The sequence below is a fragment of the Lottia gigantea genome (assembly GCF_000327385.1).
Source record: "Lottia gigantea unplaced genomic scaffold LOTGIsca_85, whole genome shotgun sequence".
NCBI lineage: Eukaryota > Metazoa > Mollusca > Gastropoda > Lottiidae > Lottia > Lottia gigantea.
This window is the reverse complement of record NW_008710807.1, coordinates 519,755-537,622: the sequence shown is the minus strand read 5'-3', so window position 1 is coordinate 537,622 and position 17,868 is coordinate 519,755. Positions and strand designations below refer to the sequence as shown.

Sequence of the window (17,868 nt, the reverse complement as noted above, 5' to 3'; positions counted from 1 at the left end):
TGTAGGAACCGTCGCGCAATCGAGAATGTCTTTTGACAAGTATCGTAAAATCTCCATGAACGCAATGAAAGTCAAATGCAACAAGCCTATAGATTTTATTAGGAAAGTGCCTTGGAATTCAATATGGTCGCAAATGTTTGAGTACTACTTTGTAAATGTGAATTTGTAATTCTATGGGCCATATTCTGCCGACAAAGTACATTTTTGGTTGCGGTAAGATTGCATCTGAACTTGTTATACTTTGAACTTTAGGAGGGTTTGAACCCATAGCACCTAAATGCTCGCAGTCCGGTGTGACGGGGCAATGGCACAAAGAAAAGGCAAATGATATCATCTTATTTATTTACATGTATTTTTCATACACAGTGATTAAACTAAGAATATATAACATGTTGTATCCCCACACAAGATTTTGGAAATTTGAAAAATATTAGACTATGTACAATTAACGAAAACATACGATATATTTTAAATAATGTTTCATAGTACATACTGGATAGAATGTACACAATTCTTACATATGTACATGATAGTAGTGAGTTCACAATGCTTCGAGCAAATTTTGTACATTTTCAATTTCTTCAGAAAATGACTCCTTTCTAAAAACCATAACGAAGATATGTTCAATCGAATTGACTCAACATCAAAATTTTTTACGTTTTTCCCTTTTAATATCTTAAAACACTTCAAAAACTTCCTATTCTTTTTTCTGTTGTTTCGTGACACTATTTGACATTATTTGAATATGCTTAATGTTTTAAGCCATTAATCAAAGGAGATTTCGAGAGTCAAAATGAAAGCATTAATATGCAAATTTTGATATTTCATATTTTGCAAATATGTAACAGAGTGGTAAAAAAGTTAACATTTATTCAATAGCGATCATGAACTCACTGCAATCTTATCAATTCTGACTAAACAGGGTGAAATGTGGTATTTAGAGTTACCCCAGCACTAATTAACAGCTAAAATAAATTAATTTTACATCTTTAACAAATTTTCTTTTTCTAGTGCCGCCGTTATATCCTTTTTTTTTTTTTAATCAGTTCTTCAAAAAACATCTGTTGCCACTTTACGACTGAGCAAGTCAACTTAGTAGGACTTTCTCTAATATAGCAAAAAAAGAAACAACCGTTCACAAGGATAATAACTTAGGTTCATGAGGATCCTTTCTACCAGCTGATCCTAGGATAAACCTCTTGGCATTGATCTCTCCTCAATAATTACCTTATTATTTAGAATCTGGGTCTACATAATTTTTGTGTGTTGAGATATTAAATCATTTTCTACCAGAATAAGAATTTCTAAAGAGCTTTCTGATTGGCTATCTTATTGCAATATCCAATCAGAAAACAGTTATTCGAATCTAGAATATGTTTAAGAGTAATAATAATATTCTTTAAAAGAACAACATCATATTCAGATATAGAGATACTCCAGTCGCAGGGAACTTCTCAAGAAATTTTAGGCAATATTCCAATAAATTATAACTTGGTCCAATCCATTCCGTCCACAGAAAATTCCTCTATTATTCGTCCGCATTTGCACAAATATTGATATCCGTAAATTCATAAATGAATTATTCACAAATGGATCATTTCATGTAAAAAGTATTTATTTTTATACTATAATTTTCTATTACACGATTTCGTATTTATCAACATACAGTAGGACTTCTTTAGAATATTTTACTGGTTCTTGACCATCAACTGTAACTACATCTTTTAACTACAAATAGACAAAAAAAACGAAAATGAAATGAATGGGCTTATGAAGAAGGGCAACTCCATGCAGTGTACAAAGAAAGAAATCATATCATTTGCTTTTACCATTTTTAACTGTCAGGGGACATTGCACACAGGGCCTCGTTCAACTTCAACTTGAACAAAACAGAAGACACTTACTTGAATATCACAATAAGACTTTTTAGAAACAAAGGAGACTTAACAGGGAAAAAATCATCTGGATGCCCAGCGATGGTGAATTCTAGACTGCCTGATTTATTACTACTGTCTATAACTGGTAGACTCCATTGTAACGTGGCTTTACGTGAATCATAGGAATAATCCCCGTCACAATCACCAACAACAGGTGCTCCAACTCCAGTTCTGAAAGTTATTGGATTTATTTTATTAATTAGCATCAGAGGAAACAGAAAGAATGATAGGTGAAAGGCGACCAAAAGAGCTGGGAATGGCATCCAAATTTTTCTGATCTTGATGAGGATTTGAACCCACAGCACTGAATCATCAAAGTTTTATACTTGGTGTCAGGTGAAATGGGAAGGTAATTGGTTTATTAGAATAGGCTATAGGGGTTGAAAGCAGACACATGGCAAAGGATTTGAAACAATAGCCCATAAACTCCTAGCAGACGACAATCCAGCTCACTTACTGCCAATAAAAGTGAAAAACATACAGGGCTGTAATAGTATGAGAGTGGACGGTTGTGAGTCTAGGTTGTCCATCTGGTGACAGAAATGAAGGGGTGTGGGACTTATACTATACTTACGGACAAGGTATGGATATTAAAACATCTTCTAATTCTATTTCATCTTGTTCTAATTCATATTCTATATTCACATCACATTTATCTCCATTTTCTGACGGCCAACAATTTACTATAAATAAACAATCACAATTAAAATAAAGGAAAGAAAATGTTTCAGAAATGCAAAGTGAATTGAAAAAGAACATTATGTAAAAATTTTCCTATCAATATTCCAATTTGCAACTTTCACACACGGCCTCGATTTATTGGCCCTATCCTAACTACTCTTTTTCTATGACAGCCCCTTTGAACAAAATCAAAGACAGTGGAATACAGATTGAAAAATCCGAAGGTACTATCTCGTCCTTTGGGATTTAACCCTTGACCTTCATGTAAGCGAGCAAGCGTTCAACTCACTGACCCACAGCAGCTCCGACAATAAAAAAAAAATATCAAAAAAGCCAAACTTACTGGATAAAGGCATAGCAGATTCCTCCTGTGATTGAAACCTCCATTTTAATACTCCAATATCTTGATTTAATGGGAAAGGTTTGTCTGGATTTTTTAACCCCACAATTGATGAGGAGGTGAAGAGGCGTTTGTCCACGTTGGGATGTGTTTGAATCTGTACATTTCTACCATCGTTATTTTGGACAGCTAATTTAATTCGGCCAAATTTATCATCGTTAATTTTGAGTTGTACGATACCGTGAACTTCTAGATTTTGTAAGCCGCCATCTCGTCCTGCTGTTACACTGATCTTTTCTTCTACTGTTATATGTACACTGAATAGAAATAAACATCCTTTATCTAACATTGATTACATCTTCAGTTCTGAGGATTCTGTCCACAAGCTGAGCTCCATTTCACAAAAAATCTTGTGTAATCTAACATTGAGAAATATACATTTAACAGAAATATTCATAAGATGTGTCCCTTGTCCTTCTAAATTGTCATGGCAACTATATCTGTAGAGTCAACCTGATGAAAGTGGTCACTCACTGGTAGAAGTAGAAGTATCTGAATTGTGCAAGCAATGACTGTCTGGAGAACCAAAGCACATGCAACCTATGGACCTTCTAGTAGTGACTGCGAGACTGTGGGTCATGGTATTTAATGAGATAAAATTAAGAAATAGTAAACTTACCCTTCTTGATCAATTGCTGGTGTACTGGCTTTAGTGACTGCATTATTTACTGTTTTATTTACACTTACTACTCCTGTAAACAACAATTATACAATACATCAATAAATAGAGCAACGGGAGACAAATCCAATTTACAGGTCCTGAATTTCATATAACATACAAAGTTTAAGACCTGTTTACAATCCCTGTAAATCTAAACTGACAAATAATAGTAATAATCTAATTTGACCTACTTTCTCCTTCTGATTCTAACATACCAACAAAACTATCAACATCTTTCTTTTTGGTGCTTAATTTGAGAGCTTTAGAAGGACCTGATGGTTTACTGAAAACATTAAAAAATACAACATTAATCAGATGTTACACTATTACAAAGGGCTTGTTATTAGTATAACAAGCTTATACACACAGTCTTTTTTATAAAGAGTATTTTGTGTAGTATATGACAATCAAAATAGTTTCAGAGCTTTAAAAGACCTGATAGTTTACAGAAATTAGCTACAGAACCAATGATTGTTCTGCAATATATCTAAACATCATTGCAATATATCCAACCATTTTGTCCGCTTTTAAGCATAAAAAATGAAGTGAAAATTTGTCAAAAATGCTCAAAATTCTTATTCCATTTCTCACTGCTCAATCAAATACTGTCCAAAATTGAGACTTAAGTCTACTGCTAGCTACATTGATAGAACATACAGCGAAATAAACATGGTCTCAGTTTCATTGTTTCATACACTCAAACAAAACTTGACCACGAAAAACTGAGATTTTTCTAGCACTGGGCTACTGTATTGATAAAACATAGGGTGAAATAAACTCGTACTAACCTAGGAGCAGTATAAGATGGTTTACTAGTTGGTTCTATAATAGAAGAATCTATAACTGAACTGGTATCATTTCTACTGTAAGAACTACTACCAAAACTATTCATAGAGCTACCACGACCACCTTTAGCCATTTCACGCTGTTTCTGTTGTATCTCTTTAGCTCTTCTTCGCATTTGATCTTTCGCTTCTTTCTCTTGTGTCTACAAAATTAAGAATTAGGAATATGGAAAATAAACAAAAGATCTTGATCAAGTCTGCATAGTCCTCAAAGAAACATACATATTTTGGCGCTATGTCCCATTATTAAGTTGTTGAACTTGTTTTGAAATCAAATCTTTTTTACCTGTCTGACAGCTTGAAATACTTTTTCTTCATGAGAGTCCATCTCTGTGAAAGTTCGGATTTGTGCAAGGTTAACATTTTCTCTGTAACCAAGGGCAACAATTTCATCAAATGCGAATATTAATTGAAATGACTGATCTATGATATCTGTTTCCTCCATATTTCTACAATATTCCGGAATCTGAAATATATAAAATCAACAATCAGTCAAATCACAAACACAAGACAATATCATGGAATAAGTACGCTTCTTAAAAATATTTTGTGTTTGTGTTTATGATGTTTACTCCTCACTTCTAAATGTTGTTCAAATCTTCATCAAGCATTTCGTTATAATGGAATTGCAGGAACCACAAACGTCTGATTGAAAATTACAATGATGGAAATTGATGCTATCAGTGCCCTGATACATATAAAATATTTAGTTGAATTGCAGGAACCACAGTTGTGGTTCTTTATCTGTACACAATGCTATTAAGTTTTACTGTAGGAATGTAATGTTTGGAGTAAAACTGTAAAACCTACCACTCTAGCGAATAATCTTAGAGTTTCTAAATCTTCAAGAATATTACTGGCTTTGGTAGTGATTAATAACATGTATAGTTTCTCCATTGGTTGATAGACATAACGAACACTTTCAGTTTCTACGAATGTATGTTGTTTTCCAGAGTTCATCAATTTAGGAAATGCTGCCAGGAGACCCTCAATTCTGGATCTGGTCATCTCAACAAACTGTCTGGATATAATAGCTTTTCCAGCCTTGTTACATACTGCGGCTGCTAAAAGCACCTGGAATATACATTAACATTGTCATTTGAAAACTCCATGGGTTGGAATTCACACAAGACCATGTCACTTAGGTGTATTAGGCCTAATTCTGACCCATATTAAATAAAGAGTATATTATTATTTCTTTTTTTCTCTTAAAAACTTGAAAAAATGGAACACGCTGTGAGCCTCATGAACAGATCCTAACGCTAATATTCTTTTATAATTGAATCTATGTTCTAATGTCTTCCATTATAAGCCTAGTAAATCAATTTATTTCTTGCCTTGACCATTGAAAGACAGGTCACATTTGCCATTACAGTTAAAACTTCTATATCAGTCTAAGCCAGTAGTATTCAAATTTAATGTGATGCTGAAAGAAATGTTATGCAAGCTTCCCTTTTAAATAGGGAAGTAGGGAATTGCCATCTCTCAGTCTCAGAGATTTCAGAAGGCCTATTGAGACATTGAAACCACCTCCAGTCTCGAGAATTAGGATTTGATAATTATCAAAACCAGTGACAGTGATTAGCTAATTGTGCCATAAAAGGTTGATTTATAAGTAAAGCAAAAGCTTAATAATTATAGAAAAAAAATAAGCCTAGACATTGAGCAATATTTGATGATTATTGATGACATAGGCTAAATTGAGAATAATCTTTAGTCAATCTCATCTGTCAACAACACAAAATGATCAAAGATTTTCATGAAAAATCGGAAGATCGGAGCGTTTTAAGGCATGATTAGACAGAAAAAGGAATCACTGCACCTTACTTTTACTTACCATGATTGCTGTCTTCGGTTACAATGTGGAAAAAGTAGTTATTTTCGTCTTTTTTGTCAACACATGTACAAATTTTCAGAACTACGAGTTTACTTCCAAGATGGAAATGGCCACGTCGGTGCATCAATATCCATACGCGCACACCTGCATCTGCGAAATCACATAAAATAAATTGAAATATAGCTTATTTAGGTACCAAAATACAAAAGTGAAATGAAAATATAACAAATAAAATGAATGGATGAAAAATAGAATTAAAATAAAGAAGATGATAAGGGACTACTTTGCCAACAAAACGGATACACGTCACGGCACCAGTAGTAGTTGTTTAGTTGATTCGAGTCCTCCGTCAAGTTGCGATTGATTCTAAATTAGTCCGAAAGTTCTCACGATTCTATTAAGTATTCTATTGCGTGTAGTGTGCCACCCATCCCGTCCTAAAAATAAACTGAAAATGGCAATCTGAAGGCAACTTACAGAGAAGGTTTATTAGTTTTTATCATTTATTATTTAGTAAATTCAGAGCCTACCCTGCTGTGGTCAAATGTCATATTGAAAATTTTCTTGGAAATGTACTGTCCATTGTCGCGGTTGATCTCTGGAAAGCGTCTCCAAATAGCTAGAGCTTCTCGAATCGTCGTTGTTGCTTGTTAGGGAGGTTGGAGGCTATGGAGGCTTCGGTAAACCCAATAATTTGCCAGCAATTATGATAAGACTAAGAGTATTTCGGACAATCGGTTATCAAATCAAATACGGATTTTGATTTTGCTCTTGCAATTATAATAAATAAATCCATTCATTAATTTTTCTTAGATTTTCAATTCTTTCGAATAGCGTCTAAAATATTCTACTTATCATTCTTTTATTTATCAATTTTTTTTAAAATTTATATTTGTTTTCATTTTAAAGAAAGGAACGGAGTAAATCATGAAAAACCGGATGTAGTGATTAATGATTATCGTCTGCCGGTGTTTGACAGATCTGCCGATTTCTAATATTGAAGCAATACATTGAAAGAAGTGAGTTATCTTCTATTCTTTAGAACCGTTCATTTATGAGTACATTATCATATTTCTTTCTGTTGTTGTAATGAAATCAATCAATGCAACTGTATATTCCTGATAACTATGCGCAGGTTGACCCACTTTCCGCACTTTCGCTGTAGGCCTTCAACTCATGTAGATTGATTGATTGATGGTTTGTCCAGAACTAATTTTGATAGAATAATAGCTTGAGCTTGAAAACATCAACATTTCTCCTATCTGGAGATTCTGATAAATTTGGATCTTTACATCTTTATTAAAAAGAGTTTTCACATAGGCGTATTTGATTTTTTTTATTTGTGAGTCTCCTTTTTCAAATCAAGACTAAATATTTACTCCATTTGTAAATCTAACATTCATGTCCCATTTTACTTGTTCTCCAAGCTTGTCTGTGATTGCCGGATGCATTTGAAATTGATTTGAACTTACACTTCTGTGATCAACTGTTCGTGACAACAACCCAACGCCAGTGGAAAAGCTCATTGGTGACTTGAATTACTATTAGTCATAGTTAAAATATTTAACTTTTTTAAACCAGTTGAATCATAAGCTAAAGGACATCTTCATTGTGATTTTGAAAACAAGAGTTGCTTCCCTTTAATTAGTTTGACTTCTGCATTGTTTCCTTTTTATCAGTTTTACTTCACTAGTTTGTATCCCCTACGTGAATTTTCTTCTATTTATTATCTTTGTTGTACCGGTATCAAATTTATCAGACTTTAAACGGATTTGGTTGTATAGTTGTGACACCAGGTAAATCTACTAGTAGATATGATTATTTTGTCTTCTTTGCTAAGATTGAGAATTAGAATTTCAACGTCCATTCTCCATTCTGATAGGGTAGTTTTCCTCTCAGATAATCCCGAATTTGAAAGTATCCCATTTTCAAATTACAAAATGTATTTCAAAGCTACTACCGGTAACGGCAGTTGAATTTTGAATTATATAATTGCTGGTTCTCATATTAGAATATATTTTTTTAATATAAATGATACTATTTTAAACCTTATCAATCTCTGTCAGTTGGCTACACTATATCTGTTAGAGTCTGACATTTAACACAGTAGAAATGAGAAAATAATTAACTTTTACTTCTAAACTACTGGTAATAACATTTGGTCTTGTCAGTTTTATACTGCTCTTTTACTCTTTATAACTATACTGTTAAATTTAATTTTTAGCTTAGAATAAGACTTTTTTAATGACCTTTGGTTTATAACTCAAGAATTAGATCAGTATTTTAAAACAACCGTACTGGAATTTTTTCTCATAGCTTTGTACTAGGCTGTTTACCTATAGTATATTATGAATCTGACTGAAGTGCGATATGTTTTAACAGTGCTAATATTTCTATTCTATGGATGCATAGTGCATAGTTGACATCGACAATTTGGCTTAACTTGGTGCTGTACGTTAACTAGTTACAGTTATTGTAGGGGTACTAGTTGTATATTAGATTATAATTAAAAAGAGAAATAGATGACTTTAACTAATTCTTATGCCTGTGCCAGTGCTTCTGTGTCAGTCTGGTGTCGGCTTTCACCCATTGATACCTAACCCTGAAAAAACCTGTTCACATTGCAGTTCTTAAGATAATTTCATTACATTTTTTCTCTCTTACTTTACTGTTTGGTGACTTTTATCAGTATGGTACCCGGTATACAGAGGTTTGGCCATTATTTTATTTTTAGAAGAAAAATAAATCTTTTAAAAACTATAATAGCATTGTTTACATAGGTAAGATCTGAGTATGCCTTATCTTGTCTTTTACTGAGATTTATTACTATTTCTACCCATTTGAACCTTTTATCTTTTCTACTGGAATGGTGATACATGAAAGTTTTTAGCCAATCTATGTATCAGTTTTTGGTATTTCTTTAAGAGTTGTTGCCAGAAATGAATTTGTGACATTATTTTTCTTCATGCAATTGTGGGAATTCTCCATGGCCAAAAACCTTATAGCAAACTGCACAGTGTTAAAAGCAAAGGTTTTAAATTGTTGATTGATTGCATACTAGCTTAACAAGATGATTCTAAAGAGCAGGTTTATGCCGCTGTCCTGGCAAAATTTCCCTCCTTGTACCCTGCATGCCTTGCCTGTCTTCATTAGACCACATGGTACAGAAAGGTAGGATGTAAGACTCCATTCATTTCATTTATAAAGTGATTTGATTGCTGCCTATTTTGATCAAGGGTAGATGGCAAATGGATTCAGAAACTCAAGACAAATGTAACCTGGTTATAAGTTACAACTAACCAAACAAAAACCAGTCCTAGCCAGGAATTTCGTCATTTACATGTCATAAAACAAATTCTTCTTTGATTCTACAGAAAAACCATTGTGTATAATTCCGCAAGATTTACCACACTGGTTTCTCATAAAAATGGTAAAGATTATTTCTTACAGATAAGAGAAATATCTCATTCTTTCTCAGTTAACTTGGCACACTTTCTTACTTATTTATCAAAGACTTATAATAATAAACACCAGAATTTTTCTATTGACAACCATCTTGTATAGCTTGTATGTAATAAATCAACATATTTCTATCGGTTGTCTTTTACACTGTACAGTTTTTGGGAGATATTTCTTGTTTAATTTCCAATGGCTGCTTGATGCTTATCATCAAAATTGCGTCTTTTCGTTAGGATGGGACAAAACACTGAGGACCTTGTGTGCTACAAGCTGTGCACATTAAAGGCCTCTCAACAGTTGGAAATTGAAAAAGAAAAGGCTAATGCCGCTGTTCTGGCATAATTTTCCTCATTGTACACTGCAGTTTTTCTGGCCAAGTATTCTGCCCCTGTGATTTAAAATGAGTTATAGGTATCTGATAATAGAGGTGATTATACCATTAATCATGGGGGATTTCTGATTCTGTCTGTGACCTAGATTCCAGTTCTACCTGAAAGTCTGCTAGAGACATTATCTAATATTATAATCAGGATGATATCACTTGCTAGGTATAATCATACTGTACTTGTAATGTCTGCTTAAAGAGATATATATGATCCTATATGTGTATATGCCTGGTATTGTAAACTATGCCAGATGGCACACAAATGCTGACCTATCCTATTGCAAAGTATTTTCAATGTCAGATAGTGCCAGCACTAATGAATTGGAATAGTACAAATAGATGTGACTGGCAAATATAACAGGATCCTCATCCCTGTTATGTCTGTGGTAGGTTGGAGTTAGATTGGTACCATATTTACTTTGTCATTGACCTATTTCTGCTCATGATATTATCTAGACCATCTAAATGGTTGTTGATGATATTATACAATACTTTCATACATCTTATTCAGAGGGCATGATTCTCCAAAACTCAGCTTTTAAGAAATTGGAGAGAATGGATAACGAAATTAAACTTAAAATCAATTTTAGTGATCGACCAATCAGATGATTGAAACACTTCCATCTTTTAGAGATGGAAATAGAGAAATAGTAGGATGCTGCTTTCCTTGCAAATTTTACTCAATTGCACACAGCATGGCAATGCTATTCTTAATTTTCCCAATCAGCAAATTGAAACTGCAAAGTTGTGTTTTGACATATATGAATATTTATTACAAGGTTTAGCTATTACAGTGAAACATGGTAGTAAAATAAGTATAAAAGTTTAATAAGAAAATAATTTTATTGTATCAATATTTAACTATGTACATTGAAAGACAAAATATAAATAAAAACTGAGTCAATGTATTCATTTTACTGTGACCAAACTCAAAATGGGTCTGTCATAAAGTGCTGAAAAAACATTAAAGCACCTATTTTTTTAGTTTTCTATTTTTCGTTTAGTCTTAAGTGACGTTTTGGCCTCTTTTTACAAATATCACATTTGTTAGCTTTCTATTTTTTGTGTATTTGTTGGTGACGTTGAAGAGTAAAGACCTGTCTAAAACTCTTTTCACAAACATCACATTTGTAAGGTTTCTCTCCAGTATGGATTCTGAAGTGACTTTTTCGGTTATTGTCCGTGCTAAAATATTTGTCACAAATATCACATTTGAAAGGCTTTTCTCCAGTATGTGTTTTCATGTGATCGACAAGATTTCTCTTCATTTGAAAAGACTTCTTACAAATGACACATTCATGAGGTCTCTCTCCAGTATGTATTTTCATATGAACCTTAAGAAAAGTTGATCGGCTAAAACACTTTTTACAAACACCACATTGGTAAGGTTTTTCTCCAGTATGTGTTCTCATATGAATATTGAGATATGCTCTACTGATAAAAGACTTTCTACAAACATCACATTTATAAGATTTCTCACCAGTATGAATTTTCTTGTGAGTTCGAAGACCTGCTGCATGGCGGAAACATTTTTCACAAACATCACATTTGAAAGGTTTCTCTCCAGTATGGATTCTAGAGTGTATTTGCAGACCATATTTTTGACTAAAGCTCTTTTTGCAAAGTTCACATTCGTACGGTCTTTCTCCAGTATGTATTTTCAAATGATTATTAAGACCTGTTGACAAACTAAAGCATTTATTACAAACATCACATTTGTAAGGTTTTTCTCCATCATGTACAAATTTCTTGTGAAGTGCTAAACTATATTTATGAGACAAACATTTTTTACAGATATCACATTGAAAGGGTTTCTCCCCAGTATGAATTCGCATATGAACCTTAAGATGACAAGCATAAGGAAACTCCATTAAGCAAACATCACATGAGTAAAATTCCTTTTTTTTCAAAGTCTCCATGATATTATAACCTTTAACTATGGGATGGATCAAAACAGGAAGTTCAATATATTACGGATTGGATGTGGACTATGGACAGGTTTATGGACAAGTGTTTGGTTGTTATAGAAGATACACTTCTATAGAAGCATTAGCCCAGGTTAGAAGTATTTGGTATACCCCTATATAAGCACTGGCCAAGGTGTTGTGTAGGTTCAGTTGTGCCATCATTATGTATTCATAGATATTTTCTTTTTAAAGCCAGCTGAACATCTGTGTTGCTAATTTTACTAATATTTCAAGTGAACATAAAACTCTAGTTAAGTCTATGTGATATTTTTATGACTTGCTGTTGAAGAGACAGTTTGTTTATAGTGAAAATATCATCATGTAAAATTTATCATATTTGACATGCATTATGATAAGATGAGAATAAGAGCGTGACTGGGATATAGAATTAACGTAACACATGGTAAATCTAGAAGGACTTCATCGCTAATCATGTGAGAGCTTTCACACCGGGAAAAGATGCCCTGTTTGCCAAGAGATCAAAGGGGCTTACATGGAAAAGCGGCTAGTCGCTCAGATGGGTCAATAAACTGGCACCATATGTTACAGGCTATGCAAAATTTAGATCCCTCGACAGTTGGAAATCAAAAAAGAATAGGCTTATGTCGTACCTAGCAAAATTTTCTTCATTGCACACTGCATGTTGCCTGTCTTCATTAGTAGGACAAAAAACTCCATTGATTTCATCTTAAAGAGTTTGAACCCATCAGCACCCCAATACCTCAATCCAAATAAATCCAATGATCTACTGATAAAGTGAACAATTTAGTAAATGAAGGTGATTTGTGACAGTAATATTGATAATGTGTTAGAGTGATAAGTCCGTCAACCTTGACCTTTGATCATTAATACTGGACATTCATTATACCAAGGGAAATAACTCAGGAAATAACCTGGACTAATCACGGAAATGACAGGAATAATTACTAGGACTTCAACATGGAATTGAGAATGTCTTGGCTTTGACTAGATGCTATTCCTGGTTGAAACTTGATCAGTTTATGTGAATTGTTAAGATCTCAGACAAACTCTCAAGTTGAGAATAATGCAATGAACTATTTTAGAGTTATTGCCCTTGATTCTGTAAGGATGGATTTGTGAGGGAAGAAATGAAGTTGCTTGGCCCCCCAATTTCAAATTATTATCAAGGAGACCCAAATGCCTAGTGTTGTTTACTCCCCTTGACAATTCTGTGGGTCCTTACTACAATCAGGATCTAATCAAACCTCTTGGTATTGATCCTTCCCTTCTACCAAATCCCTCAGCCTCAAAATCTCAAAAGTAAATTCAAACAATAATTTCAGTATAATTTAAAAATGTATGAAAATAAAGTGCAGTTATCAGTATCCTATTAATTGCCCTAAAGATAGTTGCTATCTTCCTGCTGCCAACAGCTGAAGAATGTTATAATAATAATGTGTCAGGAAAGTTCAAAAGTGAGATTTTAATCGCGTTACATCCTCCCTGAACATCTTAAAAACTATACTCAGATCTGTTATGAACTAGTTACTATTAAAATTAGCAGATGTAATGCTCTAGATTCATGACATCATTATTTTATTGGCCATATGGATGTTTTTATTAATATAAGAGACATGCTTGCTGTTATTTAACATAAACTTGGACTGAATAACTGAGAGTTTTCTAGCCATTTAATCAAATATTAAGAACACATCAAGATAACTCAGCGATTTGAATGTTTGCTAGAATAAGCGTTCTGGGATTCAATGACAGCGTAGGTAGAAATTAAACTTTAGGATTTTTCAACTCGTTTTTCCACTGGTAATTTCTGTGGGTGGAGGTATCATGATAATTTAGGATGGATGGAACAATAAACCAAAGTCCTATGTACCATATAATGTTCATTCTATATTCCTAGACAGTTAGAAATTGAAAAAGAGTAGACTAGTGCTGCCGCCGTGACAAAATTTTCCTCATTGCACATTGTATGACTTTGCTCGTTTTTATTAGGCCCAATCAGACGAAGAAAAAGTAGAGTAAAACTCCATTTCATTTCATTTCACTCAATAGAATATGACATTTCGTATTTGGATGTTAAAGGAATATATTGGCACTGAATGAATGACCTGTCTGAAGCCTGTCACCATAGCGCTAACCTGTCGGGAGATCCTTGAGATTGGTGCCAAATATCAGTCTAATACATGATCAATCAGTGTTCCATCATTGATGCCAGTTCCTTCACTCTGGCACTGCCTGATAATTTCTCTATGATTCTACAATTCTTCAGATTGTTTGGTCTACTTGCTCTGGCTAAAGTTTAATGTTGAGATGTATCATGAAAATCTTTCTTGTGAGGGATTTTAAAAATTTCTTTGACTTAAAGGGATTTTTAAGGACTTTGTAAACTTTTTATGTGTATCAGGAAAACATCAATTTGCACCATTCCAATTTTCAGTCAGACGACTATGGGTCTTGCAATTCCACTAAAACTAAGATTTTTATGTCATCACTATCATAAAGCAGTTAAGACGTTTTATGCAACAGTAATAATGTTTGGAATGCAAATTGTTGCAAAAGTGAAAAAAGGAATACTTCGTTGTTTCTTCTCCTCCCCCCCACCCCCTCCTTGTTCCTTCTTTCCCCCTCTTCCCTTCCCGAGCCTCCTTTCCCCTCTTCCCTCCTTTCCCCTCTTCCCTCCTCCATCTTTCCACCTCCTCCCCGTCTTTCCCTCTCCTTCTTCCTCCCCGTCTTTCCCTCTCCTTCCCCCTCCCTCCCCCTCCCTCTTTCCACCTCTTTCTTTTCCTCTCTTTGTTTCCCCCTCTTTGTTTCCCCATGCCCCTTGTAAATGCAGAAAAAGTCGCTGACATGAGCTGAATCACTAAAAACCAAGGATTTAAGATTATTTCTTCTGTTTCTTCTGCTCAATAAAATTCCAATGAGTTATGAAATTCATAAATCTGATATCTATTGACTAACAGTGATAATTTATGAGAGGATTTGGAGAAAATTTCCTGAGTCATAATCAACTCCATTCTCTTCATCTTGAATATGATAGACGAGAATTTTATACAGCCGTTGAGACAATTTATTGTCAAGTCTATTGATTTTAACTTTACTTCATCTTTTTGTCTTTTATGAATATTGTGCATTAATCACTTAAATATTAAAGAAATTGTAAAAAGGTTTTCTAAAATTTTTATTTGTATCAGGGGCATATATGGTTTCTGTTTGCACCATTCTAATTTTCAGTCATCCTGTGGTTCTTGCAATTCCAATGATATAGTTGCTGGAATAGGTGCTTGGCAGTTGATAATTCTTAATGTATGTTAGCTGTATCTCCAATCAAAATGAAAATATTACATCCGGTTTACCTACAATTCAATAAAGTAGTTTACTGATCTACTGTTGGCTATTGCCAGGATTTATGTTTTTTGCACATAATTGCCTTATGTGATACAAAGATATAATGTGTTAAGTGACGTCATGAAACACTTACTTTTAGTGGAATTGCAGGAACCACAGAAAATTGGATGCTAACAGTAATATAAAATTTATGAAATCTCTTTACAATCCCTTTAAGGAGCTTATCTAGGCAAGTAATTCCCTTTAAAGCATAAATCCCAACAAAACTTGTTAAACATTTTAAAGAAATAAATCACATAAGGAAACTTGAAACCGGATCTTTAACAACCTGTGGCTTAAATTCTACTACTTAACATTAGACTGATCCAATAAACACCAGTACCAGTACAGAACCTGTCTTCCCTACAGTAGAATAAACCGAACCACTTCAAGCCTGAAGGGACAACAATATGAGCTAAAATTACTATCAATTAAAAGTGAAGGGGTGTTTTAGTGAAAGCTGAAACAAAGGTCGGAGGTATTTTAGGTGCTAGTATAAGTTTTAAAACTGTAGGACTTGTTACAGTGTGAGATATAGTTGGATATTGTGTAATAGTGTTGGATTATATAGTATATTTTTATGTTAATTGTGGCAATTTGACTATATAGTCTGTAGTATATTAGTAAGTAATTCAACTGTTTTACTGTTATTAATTCAATTATGGTTGAACCTCTTTTGTTTAGCTCCACATTTTTGTTAGCTATCCATCTTCATCATCACTATGGTCAAGCCTGTAAAACAACTTTATCTTATACCTTGACTACAATGGCCCACTTCCTTGTTTCACAGCAATTTGATTGAATTGTACACTAGCTAATACAGCCTATCACACTCCTCGATTTCATGCGTTATTATTTTTCTCAAAAAGTGTTCCATTGCAGTCAAGGTATAGAATAAAGACGCAATGCCTTGACCGAAGATGTCCAATATGTTAATAAATGTCTGAGATAATACAGGTAATATTCTGTGGATAAGATTGGTTATTCGTCAGTAAATGTATCCATGAATTTTACAATTCAAGGGACATAATCCAAGTTCGATATTTATTCTTCGATCTCAGACTGTATTTAAGGATAACGTAAACCAAACTTATTGTTTGCACTCACATTTTTCAAACATCGTAACCAAAGACTTCAAAATCTTTACAACAAATTTCACCTGGCTCAGACAGACTGAACTTGAAGTTTGAACTCAAAATATTCAGGCTTGTAAGTTTATGAATATGTAATTGGACTTTTTAGTGGAACAGAATATCTGGGTTTGGCTGATCTGATTTAAATAGGTTTAAAACCCCAGCACCATCAAAGGTGCAAAAGAATCCCCATAAAACATAGTCTACTTTTTCTGTCTCTACACCAGTTGACGACTTCTTAAAAAGCTATAAGAGGCTGGAATAGAGGCAGATGTTGTGTTATAGTTTCAGATGACTGGCCATTATACTGGTCAAAACCTGTTCTAGCATTTTCCATTTGATTTGAAGCTCTTGTTTTAAATGACCAGCCCTTTGTACTGGTCAATTGTTAAGAATTCTCCAAGAACCCCAATAAAACCTATCCTAACAGTCAGTATATGATGAGCCAGTGTGTATTAATGGTGTATACATGAGATATCAATATAAACATGTGAGTCTAGTGGTAGAGGGATTGTCTTGTAATAATCTTATCAGATATGTACTGTTTCAACTTTTAAACTTGGTGAAATGATGACAGTATTTATTGTGACTAGGGTGCAGTAGTAATATATGGCTAAATTTTAGAGCAAAAAGATCTTAAAATTTGGATATTTAAGTGAAAAAATTAACATCTCTTGTAGATCAAGAATACAGTATTTTTCAAATCCATTCTTATGTAGGTGAAGTAGATCAATTTTTGTTTTTTGGAAAGAGAGCATGGGATGGGAAAGTTGGCAATGTTGTGGGACACTGGTATTAAAGAGTACAATTGTCAAAATATGTTACTACTTTTTGAGGGCGAAGTTTTGCCACTATTTAACAGAATAACATAAAGTTTATATGAAATATAAATTTATAATGTAACTAGTTTTAATTAAATGTTATTAATTAAGATATATTAATTTCTGTTATTGAATAGTGACAAGTTTTAATTGTTTGTAATTAAACACCAACCACTTAATTACAGGAAGTCCAGCGTCAATCCAGTCTGTTGAGGTTAAATATTTCATTTTCGATTGATGTCAAAATAACAATACCGGTACTTAAATATTTGAGATTCTTTATAATAAGTAATTTGGTGGTGTTGGTACTAATGAGGGCATTCTGGAACACCTCATATCAATCTGTGACTGTGTTTGTCACCCGAGTACCAGGCTCCCT

The 17,868-nt window shown here is 33.6% G+C and overlaps 2 protein-coding genes across 2 annotated transcripts; both read right to left on the bottom strand.

Moving 5' to 3' along the window:
• Positions 1-326: 326 nt before the first annotated feature.
• On the bottom strand, positions 327-6,480 carry LOTGIDRAFT_236678 (hypothetical protein). Its single transcript, XM_009067716.1, has 11 exons — positions 6,362-6,480; positions 5,335-5,598; positions 4,811-4,990; positions 4,468-4,667; positions 3,871-3,962; positions 3,638-3,710; positions 2,962-3,275; positions 2,512-2,620; positions 1,916-2,108; positions 1,177-1,728; positions 327-1,014 (listed from the first exon to the last, which is right to left on the bottom strand). The coding sequence occupies exons 1-10, from the start codon at positions 6,362-6,364 to the stop codon at positions 1,639-1,641; spliced, it is 1,518 nt and encodes a 505-aa protein (XP_009065964.1). The 5' UTR covers positions 6,365-6,480; the 3' UTR covers positions 327-1,014; positions 1,177-1,638.
• Positions 6,481-11,260: 4,780 nt separating this feature from the next.
• LOTGIDRAFT_133625 (hypothetical protein) lies at positions 11,261-12,040 on the bottom strand (the record flags this gene model as incomplete). Its single annotated transcript, XM_009067715.1, has 1 exon — positions 11,261-12,040. One exon carries the CDS (start codon positions 12,038-12,040, stop codon positions 11,261-11,263), a length of 780 nt encoding a protein of 259 aa, XP_009065963.1.
• Between the last annotated feature and the right edge of the window lie 5,828 nt (positions 12,041-17,868).